A 26,014-nucleotide genomic window follows, 5' to 3' on the forward strand; every position below is an offset into this window, starting at 1 on the left:
TATGGTTGCTTTAATGATGACCCTGGTCTTTATAGCTTCTTTTTGTATGTTATTTGCTAACTTGTATTTCCGCAAAAGCTTGAGGAAAAAAACCTACCATCTCCTCGTCTGATAATCTTCCTCCCTTTGCTGCTTAGCAGAAACAGTAGCAGCTGCTCAGACAGCAGGCAGAAATGCACATTCCATCTGTTTTTTCCCTTCTCTCTCCAAACAGCAAAGAACCTAGTCAGCAGCGTGTGAAAAGATGGGGTTTCTCCATGGATGAGGTGCTGAAGGACCCAGTAGGACGGGACCAGTTCCTTCGTTTCCTGGAATCAGAATTCAGTTCAGAAAACCTCAGGTGAAACCTTTTTTGACTTGAACTAAATGATTGGGGCTAATCCTGCTTTCTTGCATAGGTGAAATGCAATGCTTGGTCTGTCTTGAACTGCTAAAACCAACCATTTGAATAAAGTTGAGAATGGCAGCATTTGGCTCATAGCTGTGCTACGGATGCCTATGCTATAACTATGTAAGTAATCTCAGGAACAGTGTTTAGCAGAGCCAGTGTTTTCAAGTATCATATGCAAAGGCTTGCAAAGTTGTAATAATGTGATGAGACATGGCATATCGCTATTAAGCCCCCTAACAATATATAGAATTTACATGTGTATTTGTGGCACAGGTCATGTGAGGGAAACAGCGTGGTGATCACGTGGCTAAAAACTGCCGCAGTACTGGCACTCACCAAATCAGGTTTGCAAGAGCTACTTTTCGTTCTGGCACCTCCTAACTAATCAAGAGCTTGACTCTTGCCTTAATAGCACTCTCTTTGTGTGGGGATTCTAAGCACCTGGCTTCTCATCTTGTGAAGAAAACAAAACTTCTGTTATGAAATGTTACACGGACACCCACATGATCCTACATCAGACTGAGAGACTATAAATCTGTTGTGCACAATTCTGCTACTTCAACTACAGCAGGAATAGGCAGCAGTAATAACTTGCCATTTTTTGGTGAACAAACACTAGATGAAGACAAAACCTTTCCTAGAAAGATCCAGCCCCTCTGGCCTTGTCTGTAACACTGTTCTAAACCCAATCTCTGGCCCTAGCACATTGTTCCAAGACATAGTCCCATTGCAAAATTCATGAAAAGACATTGGAAGTGCCAACAGCATGCTTCATTCCGGGGTAGCAGTTCTTCAAACAGTATGTCTATCTCTTCAGCCCTTCCAGCTGCAAAACTAAGTGCTAACTAAACTCACACCTAGCCAGCTCCTTAGGATTCATTAGTCACCCCTACATACCCCAGAACTAATGTATTTAGCTATTTTCCTTTATTGATACCAGGTATCTTCTCACACAAAGAGAGGTCTAGCTAGATATCCCCATAGACCCTGAGCTAAACCCAGAGCCCTGCCTACGCAGCAAGGATCTGAGTCCCCTGCTTGTCCTAGCATTAATTGGGATATAGCCACAGGTTTTATCATCCTTGTCTTGAATCTTAACTCTAATTCCAACCCTAACCCTGAAGCTCATTTTATGGAAAGCAGCTCTCCTGCTGTGGAGAGGGTGAGGTCCATGGAAGAGCTAGTGTATTGTTGTATCCTGCAGATACAACCAAACCACAACAGGTCCCATAACAGCAGAAGCAAATATACTACAGTGAGCTCTGAGAAACTGGGGTTCCCAGGATTATGCTTGAAACAGGGCCGGGGCAAATACTGAGCTTAGCGTTCAGGATTGCAGGGATTTAAATGCTACCTTCGTTGCTTGGTGCTGCAAAGTCCCAAGAAGAGAGGAGAGAGCTTGCGCCAGCTGGGGAAGCAGCCTGAACAGGTAGATGTTCCTACTCGGTGGCTGAGATTATAGTTCAGACTCTCGCCTGCATGTGACAAAGAGCCAGATTTACTGCCCCATTCACGCATTTGTGCAGAAGCAGGAAGATGGTGGTTAGCAGCAGGCGGATGACTTGTGGCTGGCAGCAGGGCAGGCTGCAGCCTCCGGCCTGCGCTGAAGGCGGTGGTTTGAATTGGTGCCAGTCTGTGCTCTTGTACGGGCTCCGAAACCTTGGTCCTTAACTAAGGTACAGCAGATCGGAGGCACTTCACGGATATCTGCAATGGCCCTCGCCTGCTCCTTCCCCTGGAGACACAGAAGGATCCAGCAGTAATGTAATTTGACTGCCCTAGATAGAGTGGTATCCAGTAAAAGCCACTTTTTTTGCAGAGTCTGAATTACGCTGCGGAGGCTTCGTTGCTGGTGCTGTCTCAGCACACGGATGGGCACAGGGACCAGTTTACGTGCTTTCTTTGGGGCAGTCCTGTTCCAGTAGGCCCAGTGATCGTTGGCAGAAGAGGCCAGAACGCTCGCCGTTTCACTGGCAGAACCGTGCCTGCTCCCGGGACGAGGAAATCTGCTGTTAGCCGAGCGTGCACTCAGTCGGGTTTTGGCCTTTGCTGGTAGTGAGCAGGTTTGAAGTTGTCCTTAGTTTACACCAGCTAAGGACTGGATCACACAGCCTTCAAGTTTGTGGGTTTTTTGTTGGGTTTTTTTCACTTAGAAAATCAAATACATTAGTAAAGCATGTGAACAGTTGCCATGTTAGTGCAGTCTGCTAGCCTGCGAGATCTGAAAGGGAAATTCCCCGAAAAGTGACTTTAAATGACATTGGAACTGACCATCAGATTTGCCAGTCCAAGGAGAAATATAGAAAGCATGCCAGCAGCAAAACAGTGAAAAATCAACACACTTTTATATTTGTTATTTTTAAAAACCTGAAAGCTAACTTGTAAGATAAATGAGGAAGTGTTACTAAATTACATAAAGGAGCTTGAAATTTTATTGCTGAACAGGTACTGAACTTGTATATGCTTACTGCACTTAGGTACAGTGGTGCTCATTTGCAATTATATTGTAGTGATGAAGTGCAAAATTAATATACTGTATTGAAATCCTCCTCAAATGGGTTTTCTGAAATATAGCTGGGGTTGCGCTAATGAAATCCAGCAGGTTTTATGACTAGCGGGTGTCCCCCACGTTCATCCTACTCAAAAAATGGAGAAAGTTTCATTAAGAGAAGGCAAGCATGCTCCTTCCTCCATCAGTCAGAGCTGCTCCTTCCGCTGACGTGCGTTCTCTTTGGTTGCGAGATGGCTTGTAGCGAAGGGAGGCTGCAAGTCAGTGGGCTTGGGTAGGGAGGTTAAATCCTGCATCCTTTTTGCAAGACACTGGTATCATTATTAGTTAATGTGGGAACGTTGCTGTCATTCTTATGGTATCATTATCATGGTATTGGCTTATGTGGTATTGTTACTATCTGATATTGGATCGGTATTAGCAAGCCTGCTTAAACCTTTGAATAACAACAGGACGTAAAGGCAGAAATATTAATGAAGAAAACTGGAATAGGATGGATTGTTAGCAGTGGTGCTAGAGAGCAGAAGGGGGCTCTCTAGGGTTCAGGTGTGACAGAGAAAGCTCCTAAACTCTCATCAGGAGTGTGTGGCAGAAAGGAAAGCAACTGCTGGATGCTTAAAGATGCAAACAAAATTTAAGTTACACCCAACAGCAAGGTCAGGATCTGTCTCACCTAAGTTGGCGGCTTGGAAGCATGTGCTTTCTTCTCTATCATCCAGGCTCACTTTAGAGTGAGAGAAGAGAAGCTGAAGATGAGTCAGTGAATCACCCGGGAAGGATTTGTTTCAGCTTTAAGTGGAAACAAAAATAAAAGCACCTAAATTTAACTGTAAAGCACCTGTCTCTCTCTCTACCATGTATGAGCCTGGAGAGACTGATTCAGATGACAGTGTCTGCATGGTAGACATCTCCAGTTAAGTGAGATGCATCCCACCCAAACCCTGGGGAGCTATAAGGAACTTTATGAGGGTAAAGCATCTAGCACCTTGCTAGAAAAATTACATTTGCAGGTACCTTTGGAGGACTCTCCTCCCAGTAACTAACCAGAGATCTGGGAACTGTTGCAGCAGGGATGTATTCTCTCTTGGGAATGTCAATAGGATCATCGTTAACACTGGCAAGAGTCCTGTAGGCCCCTGTGTTGTCCTTGGGGCAGATCGGGGAAAGTGACTACTGGAAAACCTGGAAATTCCTCGTAGTGCTAGAAAAGATTTCATTAAGTGTGCACTGGAGAATGCCTTGAAATGAATGTAATTCAGTGGTATAGCAAGGGGACCAAATTCTGGTTTTTTACCTAGTGGTGCAAGTCTCAAATCACAGGGTTGATTGGGGTGGGGTATTTCCATATCTTCCTAGCTAAGAAAAATTGGTCCCGGTGGGGGTCTCGAGTGAGGCACTGCCAGAGATAGCAGCAGACTAGACTCCGTGACCTCCTGGGTCTCCTTCCAGCTGTGTTTCTGTGTTCTCATAAACTTGCAGGATCATGTCCACCAGTCTCCTGGGCTTGGCTGAGCCCTGTAACTTACTTATTTACTGGCTATCTATTATTTATGTGAGAGCAGGAACTTCAGTTGGGTATTTTTCTCTCTGTTTTTATATTAACTTTCTTTCTTGCTCTCTTTTCTTTCTCCTCTCTGTTGCTATCTTTCATCTACAATTTGTTTTGACTCTGATTTTTGAAGTACCCAAAATACAGCAGACACAATGCCAAGCTTCAATTAAAAAAAAAAAAAAAAGCCAACAGAGAGTTGTTATACATTTTTTATGACCTGGAAATCTCCTGAGACATCTTGAGATAGCCGAGATGTTCATCTTAACTGGTGGATTGATTATTCCCCCCCCCCCCCCCCCCCCCCGAACTTCAAAGAGTGTCAGCTGGAAGGAGAAACAACTAAGTGGGAATATGGGACACAGGAATTTTACCCGAAGGGAAAGGAGACTGCACACCTGTTTATAGACCTAAATAGAGAACACATGACGCTTTATAGGAATGCACCGTGAAGCTTCCAGTGCGCGAATGCAGGAGTTTTGTGCATTATGATGAACATATGTTGAAAATCGAGTTCTCCGGAAAAGAATTTTACCTGCAGAAAGTGTTTATATCTTATGTGACCCCTCACGGCTGAAACTTGCTGCCAATTTTTTTTTTTTTTTTTTTTTTTTTGGTAGTTTCATCAGGAAAGGAAAAGTTTGGTCACTGAGGAGAACACATGTATCAAGCAGAGCTCCCCTCGCCCCAAGCCCCCTGTTTGCTAACTAAAAAGCAGGAATTGAGGCAGAAATTTTCTAACCGCTCCCAGCCTCACCGAAAGGGCGGGGGGGGGGGGTGTTGTGCCTTTAGCCCCTTGTTCCTCTGTGTCCCGTCCCAGGGGCAGCCTGCCGGCTAACGGCAGGGGGGGGGGGGGGGGGGGGGGCTGTGGCCGTGGCTGTGGGGGTGTGTGTGGGTCTGTCTGTGTGCCCGTGTCCCCTCCCGAGGGGGACGGGGAGGTCTGCCGGGGGCGGTAGGTCTCCTCCCGGCCTGGCCAGCAGGCGGCACGGCAGCTCCGCGCCTGGGCGGGATGGCGGCCGGGGTGGGGGGGGGCAGGCCGGACGACCCTTCGCTGCCACAGCGGCCTTCGGGCTGGCTCGGCCTGGCTGCGAGAGACAGACTGACTGACTGACTGACTGACTGCCGGGGGTGAGATGCCGGCGTCTGTCCCTGCCGTTCCTCAGCACGCTGGCACCTCGTTTGCTGCCTAACCTGAGAGACGTTTCGCGGCCCAGAAAAAGTAGAAGGTGGCAGAAAGAGGGACTTGCGGCTTGGGAGAGGAGGAGGCCAGTCGGGCAGCGGGCAGCTTGCCCTTGTTCACGCTGACGCTGTGGTCTCCTTGGAAAATGCTGCCTTAGCGAAGGACTGTGCCCCACGGGCATCTATCCCCAGCGTGCCCCACGGAGGACGGATTTCTGCTGGTCTCGGCCACGCCATGCTCACCGCACCGAGGGTCGTGGCCGTTAAGCAACACAAAGGTGTAAATGTTTCCCCTGTCCGAACTGCACGTTGATTTATACCTATTACTTTCATTCATTCCCCCTCCCAGCTGTGACGTTAAAATGGTATTTTTTTCCCTCTTGGTCAAAGGAATAAGACTGTGAGTGGTGAGAGATGTGAGGCGGGAGGTGCACCGCATACTCACATGGAGCTACCGAGGCCGGGAGAGGAGCGTGCTCGTGTTCCGATCTGATAGTCACTCGCTGACTTCACTGTCGAGCCAGCGTTATCGTGTCCTCCCCCAAGATGGGGATACAACGCTGTCCTTACGCTGACAGTCATCCCTCGGTCTCTGGAGTCATCCGTATTTTGCCTCTTGATCAGGTTTTAAAATTATTTTTTGTTTTACAAGGTACCTCAGAAGCAACCCCCTGCCCTTCCCCAGAGGTCTCTTCACCGAGGGGCATCTGCGAAGAGCAGCCCGCAGTAACTGAGCTCCTCCGGGGTGCCCTGCGGGGAGGCAGAGTGGGCATGCTGAGGCCCAGGAGCTCTCCCTGCCTTGAAGCGGCCGCATAGGATAAAGTGCCATTGCTAGATATCTCCTGCAAGTGACAGCAGCTTAATTACAAGCTGGAGGAGGCTGGCATGGTTTATGCCTTTGACAACAGTTTAGGACACCATATTATCAGCCTTCTCCAGATCTTGCATGCTGTTTTATGAAGGGCAAAGAACCTGCGATCAATGCCGCTGTTCCCTCGGCGCGCACAGCCCCCGTGCCAATCCTGCTCTGCTTATAGGGCACCTGCAGAGAGGACACACGAGGACATCTCCCTCCTCCCTTGCCCTGTGCAAGAGGTGTCCGCTGGAGATCTCCCTCCCAGAGAAAGGGAGAAGGCAATGCAGGATCTTCTCCTGGCTCCTTGTGAATGTGGGACTGGGCTTTTGTGCTTCAGAAATTGTGGGACTGACTCGGGGAGTGCATTTGCATGCACTTTATAATTGAGCACAAATTCCAGCACAGCCATTGTATGTCTGCTCTTTTCCTGGACATAAATACCTGCTGCTTTCTTGTAAATACTCTAGCAATCCCACAGGAAGCCCTGCTTATGCATTGGCTTCAGGATGATTCCTTGTGGCAGAGAATTTGCCTTGGAGTTGAGGCTGTGGGGCTGGGAACCCCTCTTTGATGTTCCTCGATTTTCAGATACCAGCTATAGTGAATAGCTTTGAAATTTTTACCAAGACAAAACTTCCCTTTGCCTTGAAGAGGACATCCAGCCTTGGGCATGAATTCACAAACGCTTGCAGTAAAAAGAGCTTGTTCTTGTTAGTGTCAGGTTGGTCTGGTTGGTTGGTTTTCAGATTGAGCCAAATGGTTATTAAAATGGATGGTGCTCCTGTTCTGGCAAGCTGTCACTTCACAGTGCACCCGGTTCTCTCATGAGCGTGCTTTCCCAGCCCGGCTCCAGGGCCAGAAGATAAGCCAGGAGAAAATGTTCTCTCTAGCCAAGTGCTTGTCTGAAGTGTCCCAGCTACTCTGGAATGATTAGCATCTTTTCCCTTTATGCCTTTTCTGTGTTCGCATGTTCCCATCCCATCTGAAACTGAATGATAAAATATTTTCAAAGTAAAGAAAGCCACATATGGCGTCAGATTGTTGCGCTGTGAGTGCCACCCTTTACTCTCTGTGTGCTTGCGATAAGTGGGGTTATCACTTACGGTTTAAATAACAAGGCAGGACATCAGGCACACTTAACGTCTTGAAGATGGAAAAGAGCCAACCACGCACACCCCTCCGCCAACCCCAAATACTATATTTTGGTTTATAAAACCAAATGTAACTCTCTAAGCACCACCAGTATAGGACTCCGCGGGTAAGCACCACCAGTATAGGACTCTGCGGGTACTGGTGTAGTGTCGGAGCCTACCCCAGTCCGTTTTACTGACAGCCAGCTAGGGAGCCAGGAAAACCATATGAAGGAATATGATCAAGTGGCTTGCATGAGTCAGGGCAGCTGTGGCATTAGTCCCCGTGCATGCAGCAGTCCTGCAAACGCTGGAGCAGTGCTGCAAAGGGCAGGCAGTCACTCAGAGAGTTACTGGTATGGTGGGCAGCACATCCTGCCCAGGTGGGGTCCCAGCCCCCAGCACAGTGACACAGCCTCCTGCTACCTCACAGGCTTCACGGTTGGGTTAAGCCATTATTTTTGGGGGAAAGAGCACAAGACAGGGCTGGCTTAGCAGCGGCAGAGCAAGAGACGAAACGCACATACCTGCACACGTGGCCCGCTCATGTTGGAGGCGTGGGTGCAGAGAGCATCCTCGCCTCGCACGCCTGCCTGGCAGGGCAGGAACGAGGACAGGCAAGGAGGGTTTAAGCTGACCTTGCACACAGTGTGGATGTCATCTTTTCCCCAATTGGCCATTTCCCTCTGCAGGTAGGGGACCGGGCTAAATTGGTTAGCAGCCTCATTCAATTACGTTAAGCCTAGTGTTTGTGGGGTGGTTAGGTACTGCCTGGTAAGCTGCTGGTAAGGAAGCAAGGGTCAAAAACAGCACAGGAGTTACTGGGCTGCTGGCTCCTCCACCTGCCCTCGCTGCCAACAGCATTTTGGTTTGGGAGAGACTATATTCCTCCTTCCACTGCGGGGGAACATTTGCCTTAGTGGTAGGAGGCTGGCACCATTGAATCATTCGTGGTGGGAAATCAGACTTTCAGTTAAAGTTCAACTGGTTTATTCAGTAGTGTCCCATAAAGACAAGAGGGCAACACAGGATTTTCTAAGTTGTGCAGCTCTTGCAGATGCCCTGAACAAGCAGTGACCCAGACAAACCCTGTCCCCACCGCACGGTCTGCAGAGCCGAGGTGGGTTTGTGAGAGTGGTGCAGGGCAGGGACAGCCAAGGTGAGCCCTGCCCTCCTTGTCATCCCTGGGCTCCTTTGCCATGGGGTAAGAAAGAGCTGGTTATTACAGGTGGCTGCAAAGGTCCCTTCTATACCTAATTTGCCCTGTAGCCCTCAGTGCTCCCTGGAGAGCACTATTGTACCCGTTCAGCCAGGTTGCAGGACCTGGGTACCCAGGGCAGAGGCTGTGGAGGATATCTTCTTGTTAGAAGGTAGAGTTCACCAAAACAAAAGGCTACTGGGGGCCATGGATCTTCTCAATTAATCACCTGTAAGAGCATATTTCTGTCAACAATAAGTAAAACCAGCACCACCACCAAAATACCTTTTTTTTTTTTTTTTTTTTTTTTTAGGGTAAGACACAATGCATGTCACTCCTGCAAAAATACTCTGTGGCCTTTGGTTTCACAGATCAAGATGTGGATTATGCCCTTAGCCATGAAAGATATGATCTCCTCAATGTTTATTAACTTATTTTAGTCCATAAGTGTGGTCCAGTCAAGAAAATATCCTTGTGAAATTGGACTATGGCTATGACAAGATGCATCTGTTCCCATAGCATCCATCTAAATGCTGGTCAGTTTACAAGTAAAAAAAAAAGATTTCTCTAAGTGCCATCGCTACAACTTCACCCTGGAAATGATATGAATATTAAGTTTGTTCTGCATTTTGCATCCCCTCTGGACACCCAATCCTGCAGGCAGGAATGACCAGCAGATTGCAGTGGGGCTGTGGGAGGCAGAGCCCGCTCTCGTCCTCCAGCTGCGCTGCTCTGGAGGTTTCCTGTTTGTATGCCTAATGTCACACTTCTGCAGGGGTGGTTTGAATAAGGACGTATCACTTCTTAAAGTTGCTGTTCTGGTCTTAGCCACAGTGTAAGGGTTTGGTATAAGGTATACCACACCTTCCCCTAAAATCATGCTAAATAGAGAGTCTTCTGTGAATTCAGCTAGATGTGGGGTTAGGCTCTACATCTGCGTTTTGGGACTCTGCCCAGGCTTATCTATGAAGTCTTATCTAGATTTCTCTCTTTTACTCTTTTCTCCCCTTTTAATTTTTAACTAGTACAGGTTTTGGTTGGCTGTCCAAGATCTCAAGAAACAACCTCTGCAGGATGTAACCACCAGAGTAGAAGAAATCTGGCAAGAGTTTCTAGCTCCTGGGGCCCAAAGTGCTATCAACCTGGATTCCCACAGCTATGAGAAAACAAGCCAAAATGTCAAAGACCCAGGGAGATATACATATGAAGATGCACAGGTTTGTTTCTGAATTTATAGAACTAATGCTAACAGAACTCTCAGTTTTACTGTGATATTCCACTATCACGTTGTCACTGCTCACTTGTAAGAAAAAGCAGATGCACAGTTTGAAGTGACTTTAAGGGTATCTATTCAAGCTGGGTAAATGATATTTTCTTTGAATCTATCAGTTGTAACAGGCTAATGCTCCTCTGGGAACGAATGTTCCAAAATTTACAAGTCTGCAAGGCACAGCGAGCTGGAGCCATGTCTCAGAGAAAGCAAAGATGAAAGAGTGCTATAAAGTTCAGTTTGGCTCTCTGTACTCCCTGTCACCAAAGTCTGGTGTATTTACAGAATGTCTGATATCATCAAAATCCTGGTTAATACACTTTTTTTTATCATGTATTTATTTATAGCTAATTATATCCCCCCCACCCCACCCCTAGCCAAACCCCAAATACAGCAGCTCCCTCCAACACAGCTAGAAACTTGTCCACCAGACAATACCTTAGAATAATGATAGGACAGTAGGCAATGCAGTGAGCTTAATCCTTCCCTCCTAAGGGCCCCAGATTTATCAGGGAAATTTTACAGATAAACTGTACACAGAAAATGCCTTTAGGAAAACAGATAATTTGAGAAAAACTGCTACAAGCAAGGATAAAGCTGCATAACCTTCTGAGAAAGTGAAAATATCATTTTATAAAGGCTAAAAAAGAAAAAGGAAGAAGGTGTCATTTGGCAAATATTACCACGGACACAATTAAAAGATATCCTCCTCATAATCATTTTTATCAAAAGCATGTAGTAAAACCAACGGCAAATGAAAGGGATTCCTCTTCTTATATTTTCTTTAAATTGGCATTCAAAGGCAGTTCTTCAAAATACTCCACTAACAAAATATTTCCATCTCAGGGGAGATGTTGTGGACCACTTATACAAGGTTAAGCAATGAATTTTTCAAACCAGCATCAAATACTGTATTTTCCTGAATGCAATCTTGCTCCTTGGGGCCAGCATAGAAGGAACGTACGCAAAGTTTCAAGGCAATCCCCTGTGATATCAGGCAACTTAAATGTTCTTTTTAAAGCTGAGAAACACAGGAGGATGAAGACATTCTGGCTAAGATGTATTTTTTGCTTTGCAGTTACAGCGAACAAGAACTTCTGAAAATTTGCATCACCTGAAAAAAAATGATGATGGCAAAATGCAAGCTAAAGCAGATAGGTGGATAATGGGGGAATTGATTAAATTGATAAGTAGAAGTACCGAAAATAAGATGGATGTTTAGACAATGAGTATTTAATCAGAAGAAGACACGGAGGATTTAGGCTTGAACTGATCAGTTCACAATGTAATTGCCATTCAAAGGGGAGTTGATGAAATCAAGCTGGAGCTCTTGCAGTTAGACTGCAATTTTAGCTCCTTGAGTTAATTTTATTTCAGAGGATTTTTATGCTGATGGATGTCCTCAATTCATCTGCTTTGGTTCATGGACACAGAAGCATGAGACAAAGGTAGACCTTCAGGCCTAGCTGTGGTCCTCTTTGAGACTGAATCTGTGCCAGGAGAGGAGAGGGCAATGCGGAAGGTGAACCCAGTTACCTTCTTGTGCAGAGGACTTCTGGTAGCTCTCCAAAGGCCAAGCAAGCTGTTTCTGACTGCTTGACCAGAGAGCTAAGAAGGCTGTCTAACAAAAGCAGGGAGAAACAGGACACTGCTGAAGGGCGTAGTGCCACGGCGGAGCTGCAGCAATGTTGGCTTTTACTGGCTCATCCTGGAAAGGGGACGTTTTTGTCTGCATATCCACTTCATGGGAACCCAGGGCACTCTGAATCTCCCAGGTGCTGTCCTGGCGTCTCCCCCAGGTCAGCCCTGCCACCTCCGGGGCTCTGTTGTTCACAAATCTGCAGCAGGTCATGGCCCAGCTGCCTTATCTCGGCACCCTGGCACCAGGAGCCCATGAGAGCTCCCACACATCCCGCATTCCTAGGGACTCAACCGGACACAACCAGTCAAAACACCCCACTGTGGGAGGGAAAATATGAGTGTTGTCCTGTCCTGTCCTGTGTAGCTTTAGCACAAAGAGGAAAACAACTGAAATGTCCTTGTGAATAAAGAACACCAAAAAAATTAGTTTACTAAACAGCACATTCTTTGAATGCCTGCAGCAATGAGACACTAAGAGGAAAGAGAAGGGTTGGCTGAACTGAGAAAATGAAATTGCTGCTCCTGCAGTGGAAAAACAGGAGACGGTGATGTGGCAGTCTAGGCCTTATGCTGACCCGGGAGACCCGCAAAATGCCAATTCTGTATAAAAAGTGCTGGGAATGAACATACTGCTGTACTTGGGAAGGGGAAGGTGTAGCAGAGCACAGTATATATACTTCAGGCTAGTGAATGCGTTATAACTATAAGCTGAAAGCAAAGCATCGTCTGTTATCAGGTGCCTAACAGTCTACATGGATGTGCTTCTTTGCACAGCCTTGGCTCCCAGCCCCAAAGAGCTCTCCCAGATGCTGCACGACCATCTGGTAAGACAACTGTCCTAGAAGAAAACAGGGAGAAAAGGGGGCTCCTATCAAACATGCCTCTCACTTAAGACCTCTTCATCCCAAGGCCACTCACGCTCTGAAGGGAAATGGTTCCTCTATTTAAGAAAAGTGACACTGAAAATCTCAGCTCCAAACGTCCTCCCAACCTGAATTTGGGGTGCATTTATTATTTCAGGCAGACCTACCTCTAAGATGGATTCCCGTATTACAGAAGCAAGATTCCCGTATTACAGAAGCAAGTGTTTTGCCACTTCCCCATCTCAGCTGAAGATGTTTGCCCTGTCTTGTCCCTGGCTGCTGCTGCACCCTGCAGTCCTGCGCTGCTCGGCTTGCACAGAGCCGCCTTCCCTTGCTGTGTCTCCTGCATGTCCCCTTGCCCACCCCATGCCCCACTCGAGCTGTGCCAGCTCGCCTCGGCTCCGAGCAGAGCGTGCTGTGCTGGCTCAGCCCCTGCTCGCCTCCCCCAGCCATCCAGTTTGCTGGTGTCCCCCATCCTCAAACAGCGCAGCCCCTGCTCCTAGCTCTGTCCCGATCGTCAGCTCTGCCAGCTGTCTTGATCTGCAGCACCTTTTGTCATTTTAGTGCTGGGCCCCTCCAGAGGCGAGCCTACCAATTTAGCTGATTATTTTCTGCTCTTAAACAACTGTCCGCTGAGTAAAATATTATGATTATCAAACCATTTTCACTGGGGAGTAAAGCAGCTTTTAATACAAGGGGCACCGTCGGGAAAGGTCAGTTCAATTAAACAGTGAACTACTTAGCAGGATGTAAGCTCCCACAGGAGTTATCAGCATCATTGAACAACCAATGTGGGGCCCTGCAATATGAAGCAGGCACAGCCAGCTCCGGAAAGTAAATAGGTTTGGGTCCATCTGAATGGCCTCTTGGCTAATGAAGCTCCTGACAGCCAAAGTAATTCATCTTTAACATGGGAATCCAGAGCTGTGAGTGTGACAATTATGGCTTATCTGTACAACACATTATTAGTTTTTAAACTCACCACCACCACCACCTTCAGACATCTCCTTGCCTCCTCTGAAATGTCTTTCTGTCTTCAGAAAGACTTCAATCCCTTCCTCAGTCCCTTGGCCCTGGGAACTAGTATCACAAGAATGCATTGTGCCTCCTGATAGTAGTGTTTGCTTGTAGGGGCATTTACTGGTAGGCTTCAGAGCTAGGTATGCTAGAGTAAAGTAAGCCACATATTTGTCTTTGGAATTACTTTCCTGTTTGCTTTGTTTATTTTTCTTCTTTCATAAATAAAATAGAGTTTTAAATTGACATTCCTTTACCTGAACTAATCAGCAGCTGATGCTGTTCTTTCTCCCAAGCAGGGAGTGAAATTGCTTGCAAGTGCATCCCTTTCTACCTGAGAAGCCAGGACTCCAGGAGTCTACTTCTCACGGATGATGGGAGAACGTTCTTGCAGATGACTCAGTTCCACACCTGCCAAACCCACGTGCTGCAAGAACACTGTGGTCTTTAATTTTTCTAACTTTTTATCTCTTAAAGTGTTCACCTTCCTAATTAGAAAAAAAATAAAATCCCTGGAGAGGTTTACCTGCTCACCCCACAGCAGGTATGAATATTGTGTGCCATCAGGATGGAGTTCATTGCCAAACAGGTATAAGATTTCAATATGTATTTGTAGCGTGGATTCCAAGAGCTTGACTCAATCACTTAAAGGCAGTCCAAGGTGATATAGCAATAGATATCTTACAACCAAAATGTTGATGAGGCACGGAAGGCTGTTTATGTATCCAGCACATATTCTCTAGGCAGGCATCCAAGCAGGGCTGGTGGTCCCTATGCCAGCATAGCCACCTTTACTCAGAAGCTGTATGCTACTTGTTTCTGTAGGGCTGCACCCTTCTCTGTCACCGTCTCCTATGGGACACAGACTGCCCCAGTGCAACAGAATTTCCTTTCTGCTGCATGAGGGATTCTGCATGTTCCTCTCCATGGCACATCTCAGCTTTTTGGCAGGATTTTCTCTAAAGAAAACAGGAAGACAAAGCTGCAGAATGCCCTGCAAGTGTCAGGATGTTGGCCAAAAAGTTAAGTAGTTACATCTCGTAGCTATACCACAGCATGTATAGGAGAGAAAAACCCCATCTTCATTGCTGCAACTCCTAGATATTGTATTGTTTGGAAAAGAGATGCCCATCTCCCAAATGCTACACAAGGTTGTCCCCTCCTCCCAGGCAAAACCTGTTCACTTGGGCTTTTTGCCAGTAGCCAGGATTTGGCCCATATTGAGAGAATCAGCCTCTTAGCCACGATCATTGTTCTCAAAACCTAAAGCTGCTCATATGGCGTTAGACTCCCGGCAGCCCACTCTTGTCTCCCAGGATAGCCCTTGCTATATTTAGGACTAAATCCTCCTGCAGTACCAGGCTGACCCCTTAACTGCGCAGCGCTCGACAGACAACCCTTTGCCTCTGTAGTCCTCCACACTGCGTCTGCCACGGACCCCCCGGCAGCTCTGCCTCCCCATTTGTATGTTTGAAGGTATGAAGCAAACCAGTTGTCTCATCAATTTGCAGGGGAGCCAAAGCTAAATTTATGTGTTGCTTTTATCAATGCACTTTCCCACAAAAGATTTACATTGTGTTTCCAACTATGTATCTACAGGGCTAAACAAAGGATTTCTGTGTATTACTCAAAATGAGCTCTCATTGCTTACAGTTATCCCTCCTGCTAAAGCTCTTTCTTACGTTCCTGTGCCTTCAGCCCAGTGTAATTTCATTTGTGGCCTGAAAAGAGGTTTTATGCTTTTTAGTTTAGCAGGGAGGTTAGTCTATATTACAGTATAATTATTCTTTTTTTTTTATTTTTTTTTCCCCTTAGTAGAAAAACCAACTTGGTTGAATGTGAAGAAAATGCACCAGCTAAAACTGTGGGTGTAAATTGTTGTGTCGCTTAAATAACTTGAGAGTGGCCAAAATGATATTGCTCAGATTTTCCAGAGCAATTCACACTCAGGCCAAGACCCTTATGTGCCATTTAGCAACCCGAAACGTTTCTTTTCTAAACTATAAATCAAGGAAAGCCTAGCACTCCTGGAGCAGCCAGAGCCCTCGTTTACCCCTCGCCCTGCTAGGCGGCAGAACTGCCAGGTACGGCTGAGGCTTCGGGAAGGGGCTCTCCCTGGTTAATGCATGCAGACAACTCCAACCCTGCAGTACAGCCATGTTGGGAAGAGTAAAATCCTAAATTCAGGGACCAGAATAAGCAGATCCAGAGGCATTCTTTGTGGGGATTTGGAGACATTAAGGGGAATCGGAATAAAACCCCTGTGTTTCCCTGCCTCCCCCCGCCCCCCCAACTGGTGTTTTCCCATCAGTTTCAGTCGGGGCAAGTGTGAAGGTCTTTTCCTCTGCAGCTTCTTCACTGCTTGCTTCATCTCAGCTGTGCCTGCTACCAACTACTTTAGCTTCCAGAGCTGATGCAGCATTTTTTCCTGCTTTCTCTAAAGTGCATTTCAGCACCATCAGTTAGACTGAATGGCAATTGATCTAAATTGCTCCTAAAAACTGTTGCATTCGGTAGTGGCACAAGTAACAGCTAAAGAGAAGTAGGTCTCCTTTCCTTTCTTTGGCTTTTTGGAGGATCCTGGTGGTGGTGTGGTAGGGCGTCCTGCCACTCAGGCAGGATTCCTGAGAATGAGCTAGGAAGGGTACAACAGATTGAATAGGATATGCCTCCAACAGCCCCTGGACGGCAGGTTTTGCTGACTGCAGTATGCGTGCGTGATGGCACAGGGGTTAACTTCATCTCCTCTGCCACAGACGTCCGTGCAGAGTAGAGGTGCCGACAGAAAGGCATTAGGCTGCTGCCAAGTCTAATTGGAAGGTGCAGCAGTTGCGCACCATGTGCTCTGAAAAGCATCTCCTTGCTTTCTCCTTCCCACGTCCTCTTTGCGCTATAGAGGCAGCTCTTCCAAAAGTGAACCCCGGGCAGGTCCTCAGCTGGCATCCATTATCATCCTTCCAGCGAAGGCCGCAAGGCTTTCACTGAGGCACTGCTCTCTCCTGTGCCAATCTGCAGTAAATTCCTCCCCGGTGCCCAGCGTACAGGTAGAACAAACATTAACATTCATTGCAGTTTGCTGTTATTTATTTAGTTGTTTAATCTACTGCTTTACGTTGCTTGTGGGCTTTTCTTCTAATGGATTTGTCTGACATTCTGCAAATCTCCCTTGCAGTTGGCCAGAGGGGCGGCTGCTGGTGTTCGCATGCTTGCAATACAAAAGGGTCTCCAAATCAGCTCTAACTAGTTTAATACCAGGTGTTGGAGACAGGGTGAAGGGGTGCTCCAAAACAATCCAAAAGATGTTAGTGGGAGAGCTACAGCAAGGAGGATTCTGACCAGTCTACAAAGGGCAAAGTGGGCCCTTGGGGCTCAAGTGAATCTCAACAGCTGTCTAGCCTTAGTGTAAGCTCCCTGGAATGGGCTAAAAATGTGCTAAATGGGAAACCTGTCCTTGAAATGAGCAAAGAATTTGCAATTTCCCCCTATTCCCCCTCGTCATCTAAAGCTTACAGCTGTGTTTAGGCACAAGCAGGGAAAACTTTCTATCAGCAAGTTAAAATTTAAGGGCTTTCTGGAATCTAACTGGTGTTCAGAGGTCATGAGAACATTGTGCTTGGCCTTCACAACCCCCAAAAAGTCTCAATCAAGCCTGTCACAAAATGTTACAGTGAGTAAGATACAGGTGGGATTAGAAATAGATGTTTAACCACCAACACTCCTCTCGTCTCATATACACGATTCAGAGGAAAGAACCAAGATTTTCTGCTAAAAAGAAATGTTCTTAACAGAGAACACAATTCCTGAGGTCTGCCAGGTGCTTTGTGCAAGTCAAGTGTTGTTATTATTTTTTTATCATTCTGGTTTTTTCCCCACATACTTCTTGGGTGTTCCCAAGGTCCTGCTTGGCTGCCACCCATGCCCTCCTCAGGGTCACGGTGCTCTGACTGCGAGAGACCTGAGATTACATTGCAGCACATTGATTTGAAGCAGGTGCAGCTTTGAGACGGTCTCTGCTATCTCAACCACCTCCCACATTCCCGTCTGGATTGCAAACTTTCTTTTTTCTTTTCTCCCCCTTTCCCCTCTTGTCAAGAAAATTTACAGTGCTTGTCCTTAATCTCATTCCAAAGATAGAGCCTGTGGAAGGAAAACAGCCGAGAGATGCTGAACCTTATCAGGGTTTATTTCCCTGCACTTAAGCTGTCAACTGTCAGGGGCGGGATTTCCTCTTGGTTTCATGTAACTGCAGAAAAGAATTTTTTTGTGAGTTACCTGGCTGGTTCCTTTGTTATCTAATTCACAGAAGTGACAACATTTCCCCCTTTAAAATTTACTGTTTGTTCTCCTTTATATCATGCAATGGCGATGACAAGTGGAATGCTTACGCTGTCTGAAGTGTAACTCTCATGATAGAAGCCTAGGTACAGAGAAGACGCTCAGTGGAGCTGGACAGCCCTCAGGACTGCTGCATAGTTCTTCCCACCATGAAGTAGATGTGATTCAGGTGCATGAAACACAAAAGGGGGTCTGCCTTTTTCTCAAGAAGAGATGCACCCAGACCCCATTGCCTCTGTTGCCTTGGTTCAGGATCTGGGGAACAACAGTTCTGAGGATGTTTGGCAGCAAACCCGCTCTGCTTGCAGGACTCTTGTAAGGGAATTGTTTGCTTCCTGGATATGAAATCCACTGTAATTACAAAAGCAGGTTATTGTGTCACCCTCTGTGTTAGACCGACATTTCCAAATGTGCATCCATCCTCGCAGGGTAGCATCAGTACAGCCAGCACTCATCAACAGCATGCTGTGTGAGGGACTAAGTGGCTGGTCAGCTCAAAAAGCTAGCTCGCCAGGGCTTGCTCGCACATGTCAAGTCAGTCCCTGTCTCCAACTCGCAGCTGCCGCCGCAGTGGCCTGAGATGGTGGCTTGGTGCTCAGAGGTAGCTGCCAAGGCTGCAGGGGAGAACAGTGGGATGCATGATGCCCATCAACTCCTGGCCAAAGGTTGAAAGACTTTTTTTTTTTTTCTGCTTTCTATCTGGCTTTAGCAGCAGGGTGCTACCTTGTTTAAGGGTTTAATAGATCACTTGGGCAATTTTGTTAGACAGTTGTTTTTTTTGTTTTTGCAATGTGAATCCCTAAAGGATTGCTGTCTTAAGGATAGAGCAGGGAGCTGGAAGTCTGAGCCCTACCTGGGAAGCGATACCCAGCAATGGCTGGGAGATGCTACACTGTCTAGATGAAATGTTTCTCCTGCTGTTGTGCAGATGTGGCACAGGAACTTCCAATGACACTTGCAAAGAAATGTCACAATGATAATTCTGGCCAGACTGCTCGCAGTGCAAGAGACTGTCATGTCCAGAGCTGCAGCTGTGTTGTTAAAAATTACACAAGTAGTGCAATTGCTTTGTGTATTCAGGCAGCCAATAATAATGAGCTCATTACTCTATAATAAACAACTTTACAAAATGCAGAGTTCTCTCAGCATAAGGATGGGAAGTCTCAAATTTCTCGCCAACGGTGTCAGGTATGTCAGGGAGCATGCGTGTGTATAAAGTGCATCACTAGAGATGCTGGCTGTAGTTGGAGATTTCAGTCTGGTGAGGTTGTGCTCCCTCTCCACCATGTGATAAAGAGGAGGAACAAAAGCACCTGCTCAGTAAAATAAGAAGTGGGAGACCAGTGGTTTGCGGCGATCCAGAGTGAGTTAAAAATCCATGATAGAAAGGAACAAGCCAATTTGCGCAAGCTGCACAAAGCAGCTAAATCCGTGCACACACCTCTGTTGATATGCCTGTTCCTCAGGCTTCCGCAGAAGGATATGTTAGTTGGTAGACCTCCAGTAGCTTTCAGTGTATTTATGAAATGAAGGGTTGCTAAATGCTAGCTGTAAATTCTCCCTCGAAAGTCACAGATTTTAGAAAGTATAGCAGAAAATAGCTTGGTGGCAAAGAACAGAGTAGGCTAAAGATGGAAAAAAGTCTTAGCCACTGGCGTTTCCTGTCCTGCAGCTAGATTTGTTGTGTAACTGGGCTGAAAACACACTGCAGCCACAATTTTAGCAGGAACCTTCATGGTGCAGTCTCAGTGGGGATTTTGGCTGCAGCAATGTAAGCTGTCCTGTACTGTTGCAAATTGGAAGGCAGTCTTTGCTGACCTGAGCAACTGGCTCAGACTTCCAGCAGGTGCTTCAGAAATGCAGTGCTGTAAAATAAATCATCGATGTATCATTTGTGCCTCCAGTACAGAGCTTCTTCAAAGCAAGCCCTTTGAATTCTTGCAGTTAAGCAGTAGAGTTTGGTTCTGAAGCTATGCATGTCCCTCCCTTCCCCTATGCCCAGCCTTCTTTCTTCATTAGCGTTCAAAGCCTAGGAATAGTTATTCCCTGTTTGATTATATCTTTGGTGAACAGCTGAAAGGTAGCAATGTTGCTGCTCGGTGATTCCAAGATGTGAAAAGCAGGGAAAATGCTTCGTACTAATCAGCTAACTGGAGTGGCAGTTGGGCTGTGGGTGTGCAATAGTCCTGTTTTTCAGGGAAGGGCTACAGTTAAGAAGTTGGCTTGTGGTTTATTTCATCTCAGGATCAAAGTCATTTTTGCCCCTTCCCACAGCCAGATATTGAGTTTTTACTGTTTTAAGGTCAGATACATGAAGTCGTCTTGACATGAGCAAGAATGATAGTTGTCGCTGGCATGCTGGCGGGTTGTACGGCCAGCCTGGTGTGTTCTCCTTCGCCTGCAAACACCTCGTGTGATCTGTCTGCACGGCAATGAACACTGAATGTTATTTTCCAAAAATGTTGTTACTGTCTTTCAGAGCAGACCCGTTTGTCTGACCACAGGTAAAGAAACCATTTGGAGTCCAAAGACAGTAAAAAGAAAAGAAAAATTAATCCCGTGTCTATCAAAATGTTAATCAAAATACCCCTGTCATGCACCACCCTACCTCAGCCCCACAGCACCCTCCTGCCCGCTTCAGCACCCCGTCCCACCAGCATCCCGCATGTACTGGGTGCTGCAAAGGAGGACCACTAAGAGAAGGGAGGTTCTGGAGACCCCTCAGGCCCTTTACTGTTAATGGGCTACAAGGTAGCTGCCCCACTTACTCATCAGTCTCCTCACGGTCCTGGAAGAGGAAGGAAAAAGACTTCTAGGTATATAGTTACATGGGTTTTTTTCCCAGGTAATTATGAAGGACTCATTAGGAGGTGAACTCAGTCAATGAGGTGAACTCATTACAGGTGAACTGGTTGCAATATGGTTGCGTTCAAATCAACTGAATCCTGAGTTTCTGCTAGTTGAAGTGTTTGAGAGACAACTGATGTTGAAAATCCTTGTTCACACCAGGGAAACGGAAACCTTTTGACGACCATATCCATGACGTGCATTATTTTCCCTCTTCTTGTCTTAGCGAGTACTTGGCTCATTCTGTTCTGAATAAATAGAACAAATGTCCCACAGCTGGATGTGAAATCTTGTGGCAGTGCTGTAGGTGAGAAGTATGAAGCTGTACTCTCCCTTGTGTTTTTCTGCAGCAAGGAAGGGTGACAGTTGCTAAACGGCTTTATATGAGCATTTCTATTGCAAAATCTTGTGCTATCCTTCAGATAGATAGTGCTACACAAATGGGAATCTGTCAGGTCTGAAGGCAAGTATGGAAATTAACCACTAAAAATTGTTCCACACCAGGTTGTAGCTCAAAGGATGTGTTTATGCTGTGTCATAGGAAAACCAGTGGCAGTTATGCCCCTCTTGGGACTACACCGAGTAGTGCGAGAAAGCTGAACTAAGCAGTTCTTCTGTGTATAGACAGGTCATCACTAATTACCCATGATGGTGAAGATAAGGGAATTCTGCTTGGCTTGTTAACACTCTGAAATAAGCCATGCGACTTCAGTCTGGTTTGGCTCTTCTAAAGTTTCCTGTACGATGGCTTTAGGGCAGGAGAGAATATTTCACGTTGTATAAATCAGTATAGATAAAATTGCTAATTAACTCTATAAAAGTGCTTCCTTGGGCAAAGTCTAAGAGAAATGTCCAGGGTGCCTGTTGTTCTCTTGAGTTCCTTTAGTATGTTCTCAGTCTTTATTTGGTCAAAGCATTTTGATTTGATTTTCTTGGCATTTGGGATAATATCTATTACAAATCCAGGGATAATTAGGAGAAGAAGAGCTGACTGTGTTAAGGGTTTCTCAGCAGGAAAGTAAAACTAGGCGAGGAAATTGGAAAAGGATAGGCATTAAGTTCTGCTGCAATAAACCACTGCTTTCTAAGTTTGAAGATGCATGTAGTAAGTGTTCTCAGAGCAAACTGATAACAGTAGTTTGACTTGCTAGGAGAAAAAAGACCCTATGGGAGGGACTCATCTGACATAACTTTATACATATGACGTAGCCATCCACATCTGAGCTAGTTGTATAACCTCCTTGTATAGTCACCAGAGATACAGGCTTTTTCAGGATGTTAACAGGTTGGCTTGCTTTAATTATGTGTCTTAAGTGGAGATGAAATGTGTCCAAGTATTAGTTCCCCTCTGTGAACAGGAGGGGAGTGCTGGGTGATGGTTCAAGTATCTATGAGTGGTAAAATGAAACCTAATCTATGGGACGATTTCTGGTGTTTATTTCTTCCTTCTTGAGACATCCCAGTAGTTTCAGCCTGGCTAGACACCTGCTTTTATAATCTGGGGACTTCTGAGAGTTGCAGTCTTTGCAGAATAACGCTGATTACTGAATAATGTGTGACAGCCTTTGGGGTGAGGGCCATCTCTTTGTTTTGTGTTCGTACAGCCCCAGGCACAGCAGGGTCCTGCCCCAGGATGGACCTGCTGTGCACTACCACAACACAGATAATCAATAACAGCAGACTTAATTAGAACTTTGATCAGTCTTTCTTCCTTCTAATTCGCTGTGTTTTAAATCCCTGTGATGTCTAAATGAGGTTTGATAACAATTCTCTGTCTCTCATTTCCTCCTGTCCCACAGGAGCACATTTACAAGCTGATGAAGAGTGACAGCTATGCGCGCTTCCTCCGTTCGAATGCTTACCAGGACTTATTGCTGGCGAAGAAGAAGGTATCTGTTGGAAAGGACGTGCTTGCATCTCTTAGCACCTCTTGATTCTCGCCTGCTGCTTGCTGCTAGTGTGAAAATGAAAATATTGTTTCCTTTTTTTTCCTTTATTTAAGAAAGGAATGAGCACTTTTGTTTTCTTCACTGGGGGCACAGGGTACGGCATCTGTATGCACAGCCTCAGCATGAGTTTTGGGGAACGTGTGGTGACCCAAGGGAAAAATAATACGGAAAAGTGTTTGTCTTGCACAGCTGTCTTCCAAACTCGGTGCAGGCAATTAAAATTGTATCTGTCTCCTCTTCCTCATGACAAAGATGGTGTCTGGTATGAAGAGCAGAACCCATCGATCTATTTATTACTGGTGCAAATTTCACCCATTCTGGTTTTCACCTCCCTTGCCTCACCATGTGATCTTCCCTTTGGATGCCTTACCTATAGACCTCCCTGCAGTGATTCCCATGCTCCTTTTCTCCCTTTCCCTTGCTTTTGGCTCCCCAGAGATGTTTCCTTTTCCTTGGAGACGAGAAATAATTGCAACCCATGCGGTAATCAAGAATACCAGCCACATTGTCTCACAGGAGAAATGGGTTTGAGCTCTTCTTAGCCTTTTTGGTGTCTGCATGTGCTCTGCCAGCACCATGTTTCTGCCAGGAACTCCCAGTTCAGGGTAGCAAGCAGTGGTTACATAGCGTTATGGCAACTCCTGTCCAAGTGTCCCTTCTTTCTGAGGGAGCTGGGAGGTAAGCTACTACTCTCTGCATTTGTGGCTGTGCTCAAATGCTTCCTGCACCTCCTGACTTATTCCCGTAAGTCTACATGTCCGTCTGTGTGCATGTGCATGCATATACACGTGTACGCATCCCACTTACATGTGGCTTCCAGGGCTGTACATAAACTGACTCCTGACTCCTGCAGCCTGAGCGTGTGGTTTCCCATCACCATCTTCCCTGCTGTTTTTCTGCTGCATTCTCCGTGTGCTGCCAAATTACATTGCATCGGCACAATACAATGAAATCCCAGTGGTATTTTTGTCATGATTGTCATTGTGTGCCCTAAAAGCATGCATATGGTGACAAAAGGAGACAAACCCCTCTGTCTGCTGTGCCTGGGACTACTGGCAGGTGGATTAGGGGAAGGTAACGGAGGGCAGCCGTTGGCCTTATGTTTCAAAATGTCTGGTTTGAGACAGCATAAACCACTGCTGTTTACATTTGGAAAGGTTAGACCTGACTTAGAGTTCAGAGGCTGTGGGGAAAGAAGGAGGTGCAAGGCAAAGTCTTCTGATGGTATAAAGCATAAAAACCTTTGCCATCTTCCTACCATCACCTTATGGTTCTCTCTGCCCCCAAGTCTCCATTGAACATGTGAGGGTGCATGTGCTTGAAAGCAGAAGAGTTTTCTCCACCCAGCTGAGCCCATTCAAACCGGAGGTGGTTTTTTTTTTCTTTTTTTTTTTTGCAATCCTTGTTTGCTGTCAGATCAAGCCCTGAATGTGTCAGCATGACATCCTCATCCCCCTGCAAACTGCCGCAGGAGCAGGTTTTGGTGTCATGTTAACACAGCCATAAAAGTAAGAATCAAGTTTCTTTTAGAAAGAGCTGTGGGTGCACGAGTAAACATAGCAAGGCACAAAAAAGACAGGAGTAGATCTGTGCAGATGCGTTGTTCACCAGCTTCACACAGTGCGGGAGGGGAGTTGATGTTGCTCCAGAATCTGTAAAGCTCTTTGCAATTGAATTGCATTGTGTTGGGCAAGTGAACGTTTCTGAAACAGTGTAGGTACAGAGATGCTGACAGAAAGAACAGCAAGTTTCTGTACAGTGAGATCTTTAGTACCTTCGGTGCAGCTTTGAGAGGCATCCCCTTAAAATTCCTCTAAATAGCTGGAAAGCAGAGGGAAGGAAAAGAGAAACCCAGTGGCATATCAGAACCTGCGTGGATGGAGGATTTGGTTTAGAGCCTGCATACAAAGTCCTGGATTCACTGATGTGAGTAGAAATTCACTACAGTTGTTGAAGACTTGATAAGTATGTTTCTCTGGGGCATGAGTATATCTTGCCCCAAAGACATTAGCCTAACATTGCCTGTATACTACGCTGATACAACATAGCCTTACTTTTATTACCGAAAATAAGTTCTTCCAGAAGCATAGCATGATAGACTTGGGCTAAAAGAGTTGCTTGCACAAAGAAAATGAACTTCTCTATGGCTTGAGATTCACATGTGACTATTTTGTGGATAAGTTTATGTCATTTGTGATCATTTGCCCTCCAGCACTGGGTTGCGGCAAGCTGACAGGGCAAGAGAAAGGGAAGGATTGACTGGCTAGAGCACAGGACTGGGGCCCACAAAATCCATGTGCTTCCCTTGGTTCCTCCACTTACTTTCTTGTGTGACCTTGGGGAAAAGAAGGTTCGACTTTGCCTGCCTCATATCCTCTTCTCTGTCGAATGGGAATAATAATAGCGACCTGCTCAGTGGGGAGGTGGCAAGGTTTGCTTAGTGCCTCAAAACATGCTTGACATTTTTGAGATTTGTAAGGTACTGTAAGTTGGAAGAGTTACTTTTCTTCCACACCATACAATAACCACAGATGTGGGAGCTTCCCCTTGCTGCTCTGGGAGTGCAGTAAGGGAGGGGAGGGAGGGAAGAGAAATTATGGGTTGGGGCTGAGATACAATGACAGAATTATGAGGGAGACCAGGGAGGATAAAAGGAACATATTGTTCACACCACTAACTGATGCAAGACAGTGGACGTAGGCTGCGTACAGACCAGGCATACATACTTTCTTAATCCATTTTAGATTTTTTTTCTCCGTTCTTCCCAGTGTCATTATTACAAATAACCACAGTATTATTGGCCTCGATCCTGCAGATTCATGGTGCTCAGCGGGGAACATGAGGTTGGCCTCCAGCAAGGGTGTGATTGGAAGCAGTGAGCTGCAGAGGGGGAAAGCTGGGTGTAGCTCCCTGCCTCGCACAGAAGTCCTCCTCCCCTGCCAGCCTGGAGAAGAGGAGGGATGAGGGCAGAGCCCTGTCCTCGGGAGGAACGGCTGTACCCCCAGCCCGATTTGAGCTCTCTACCTCCATGCCTGGCTTTCCCCCTGCAGCAGGTAGAAGTCACGGGGCTGCTGAAAGCGGCCAGCTCAGTGGTGAAGGGCTGGATGGTGCCGAGATCCCCGACCGACTCATCGTGTTTTATTTGCGTATCTACGCAACACGCCCCGCTCATGCTGTGCAGAGTCAAGCGTCGACCTGCTCCCATTTCTGCTGATACGCACGTTACTGCAGGCTACTTCACGGCAGGTAATCGCCGCCACACCGCCCCCCAGCCCTCCTC

The 26,014-nt window shown here is 46.4% G+C and overlaps 1 protein-coding gene across 5 annotated transcripts in view; it reads left to right on the forward strand.

The window, feature by feature from the left end:
- Window positions 1–26,014, forward strand: part of RGS6 (regulator of G protein signaling 6) — a 289,871-nt gene that overhangs the window by 239,485 nt on the left and 24,372 nt on the right. For all 5 annotated transcript variants that reach the window (XM_049825519.1, XM_049825521.1, XM_049825522.1 and 2 more), the window contains 3 exons: window positions 215–340; window positions 9,843–10,029; window positions 22,585–22,674. In XM_049825519.1, the coding sequence (XP_049681476.1) occupies window positions 215–340; window positions 9,843–10,029; window positions 22,585–22,674 (403 nt within the window). The remainder of the gene's footprint in view (window positions 1–214; window positions 341–9,842; window positions 10,030–22,584; window positions 22,675–26,014) is intronic.

This window comes from Accipiter gentilis, chromosome 22, assembly GCF_929443795.1.
Source record: "Accipiter gentilis chromosome 22, bAccGen1.1, whole genome shotgun sequence".
In the NCBI taxonomy this organism is placed as follows: Eukaryota; Metazoa; Chordata; class Aves; order Accipitriformes; family Accipitridae; genus Astur; species Astur gentilis.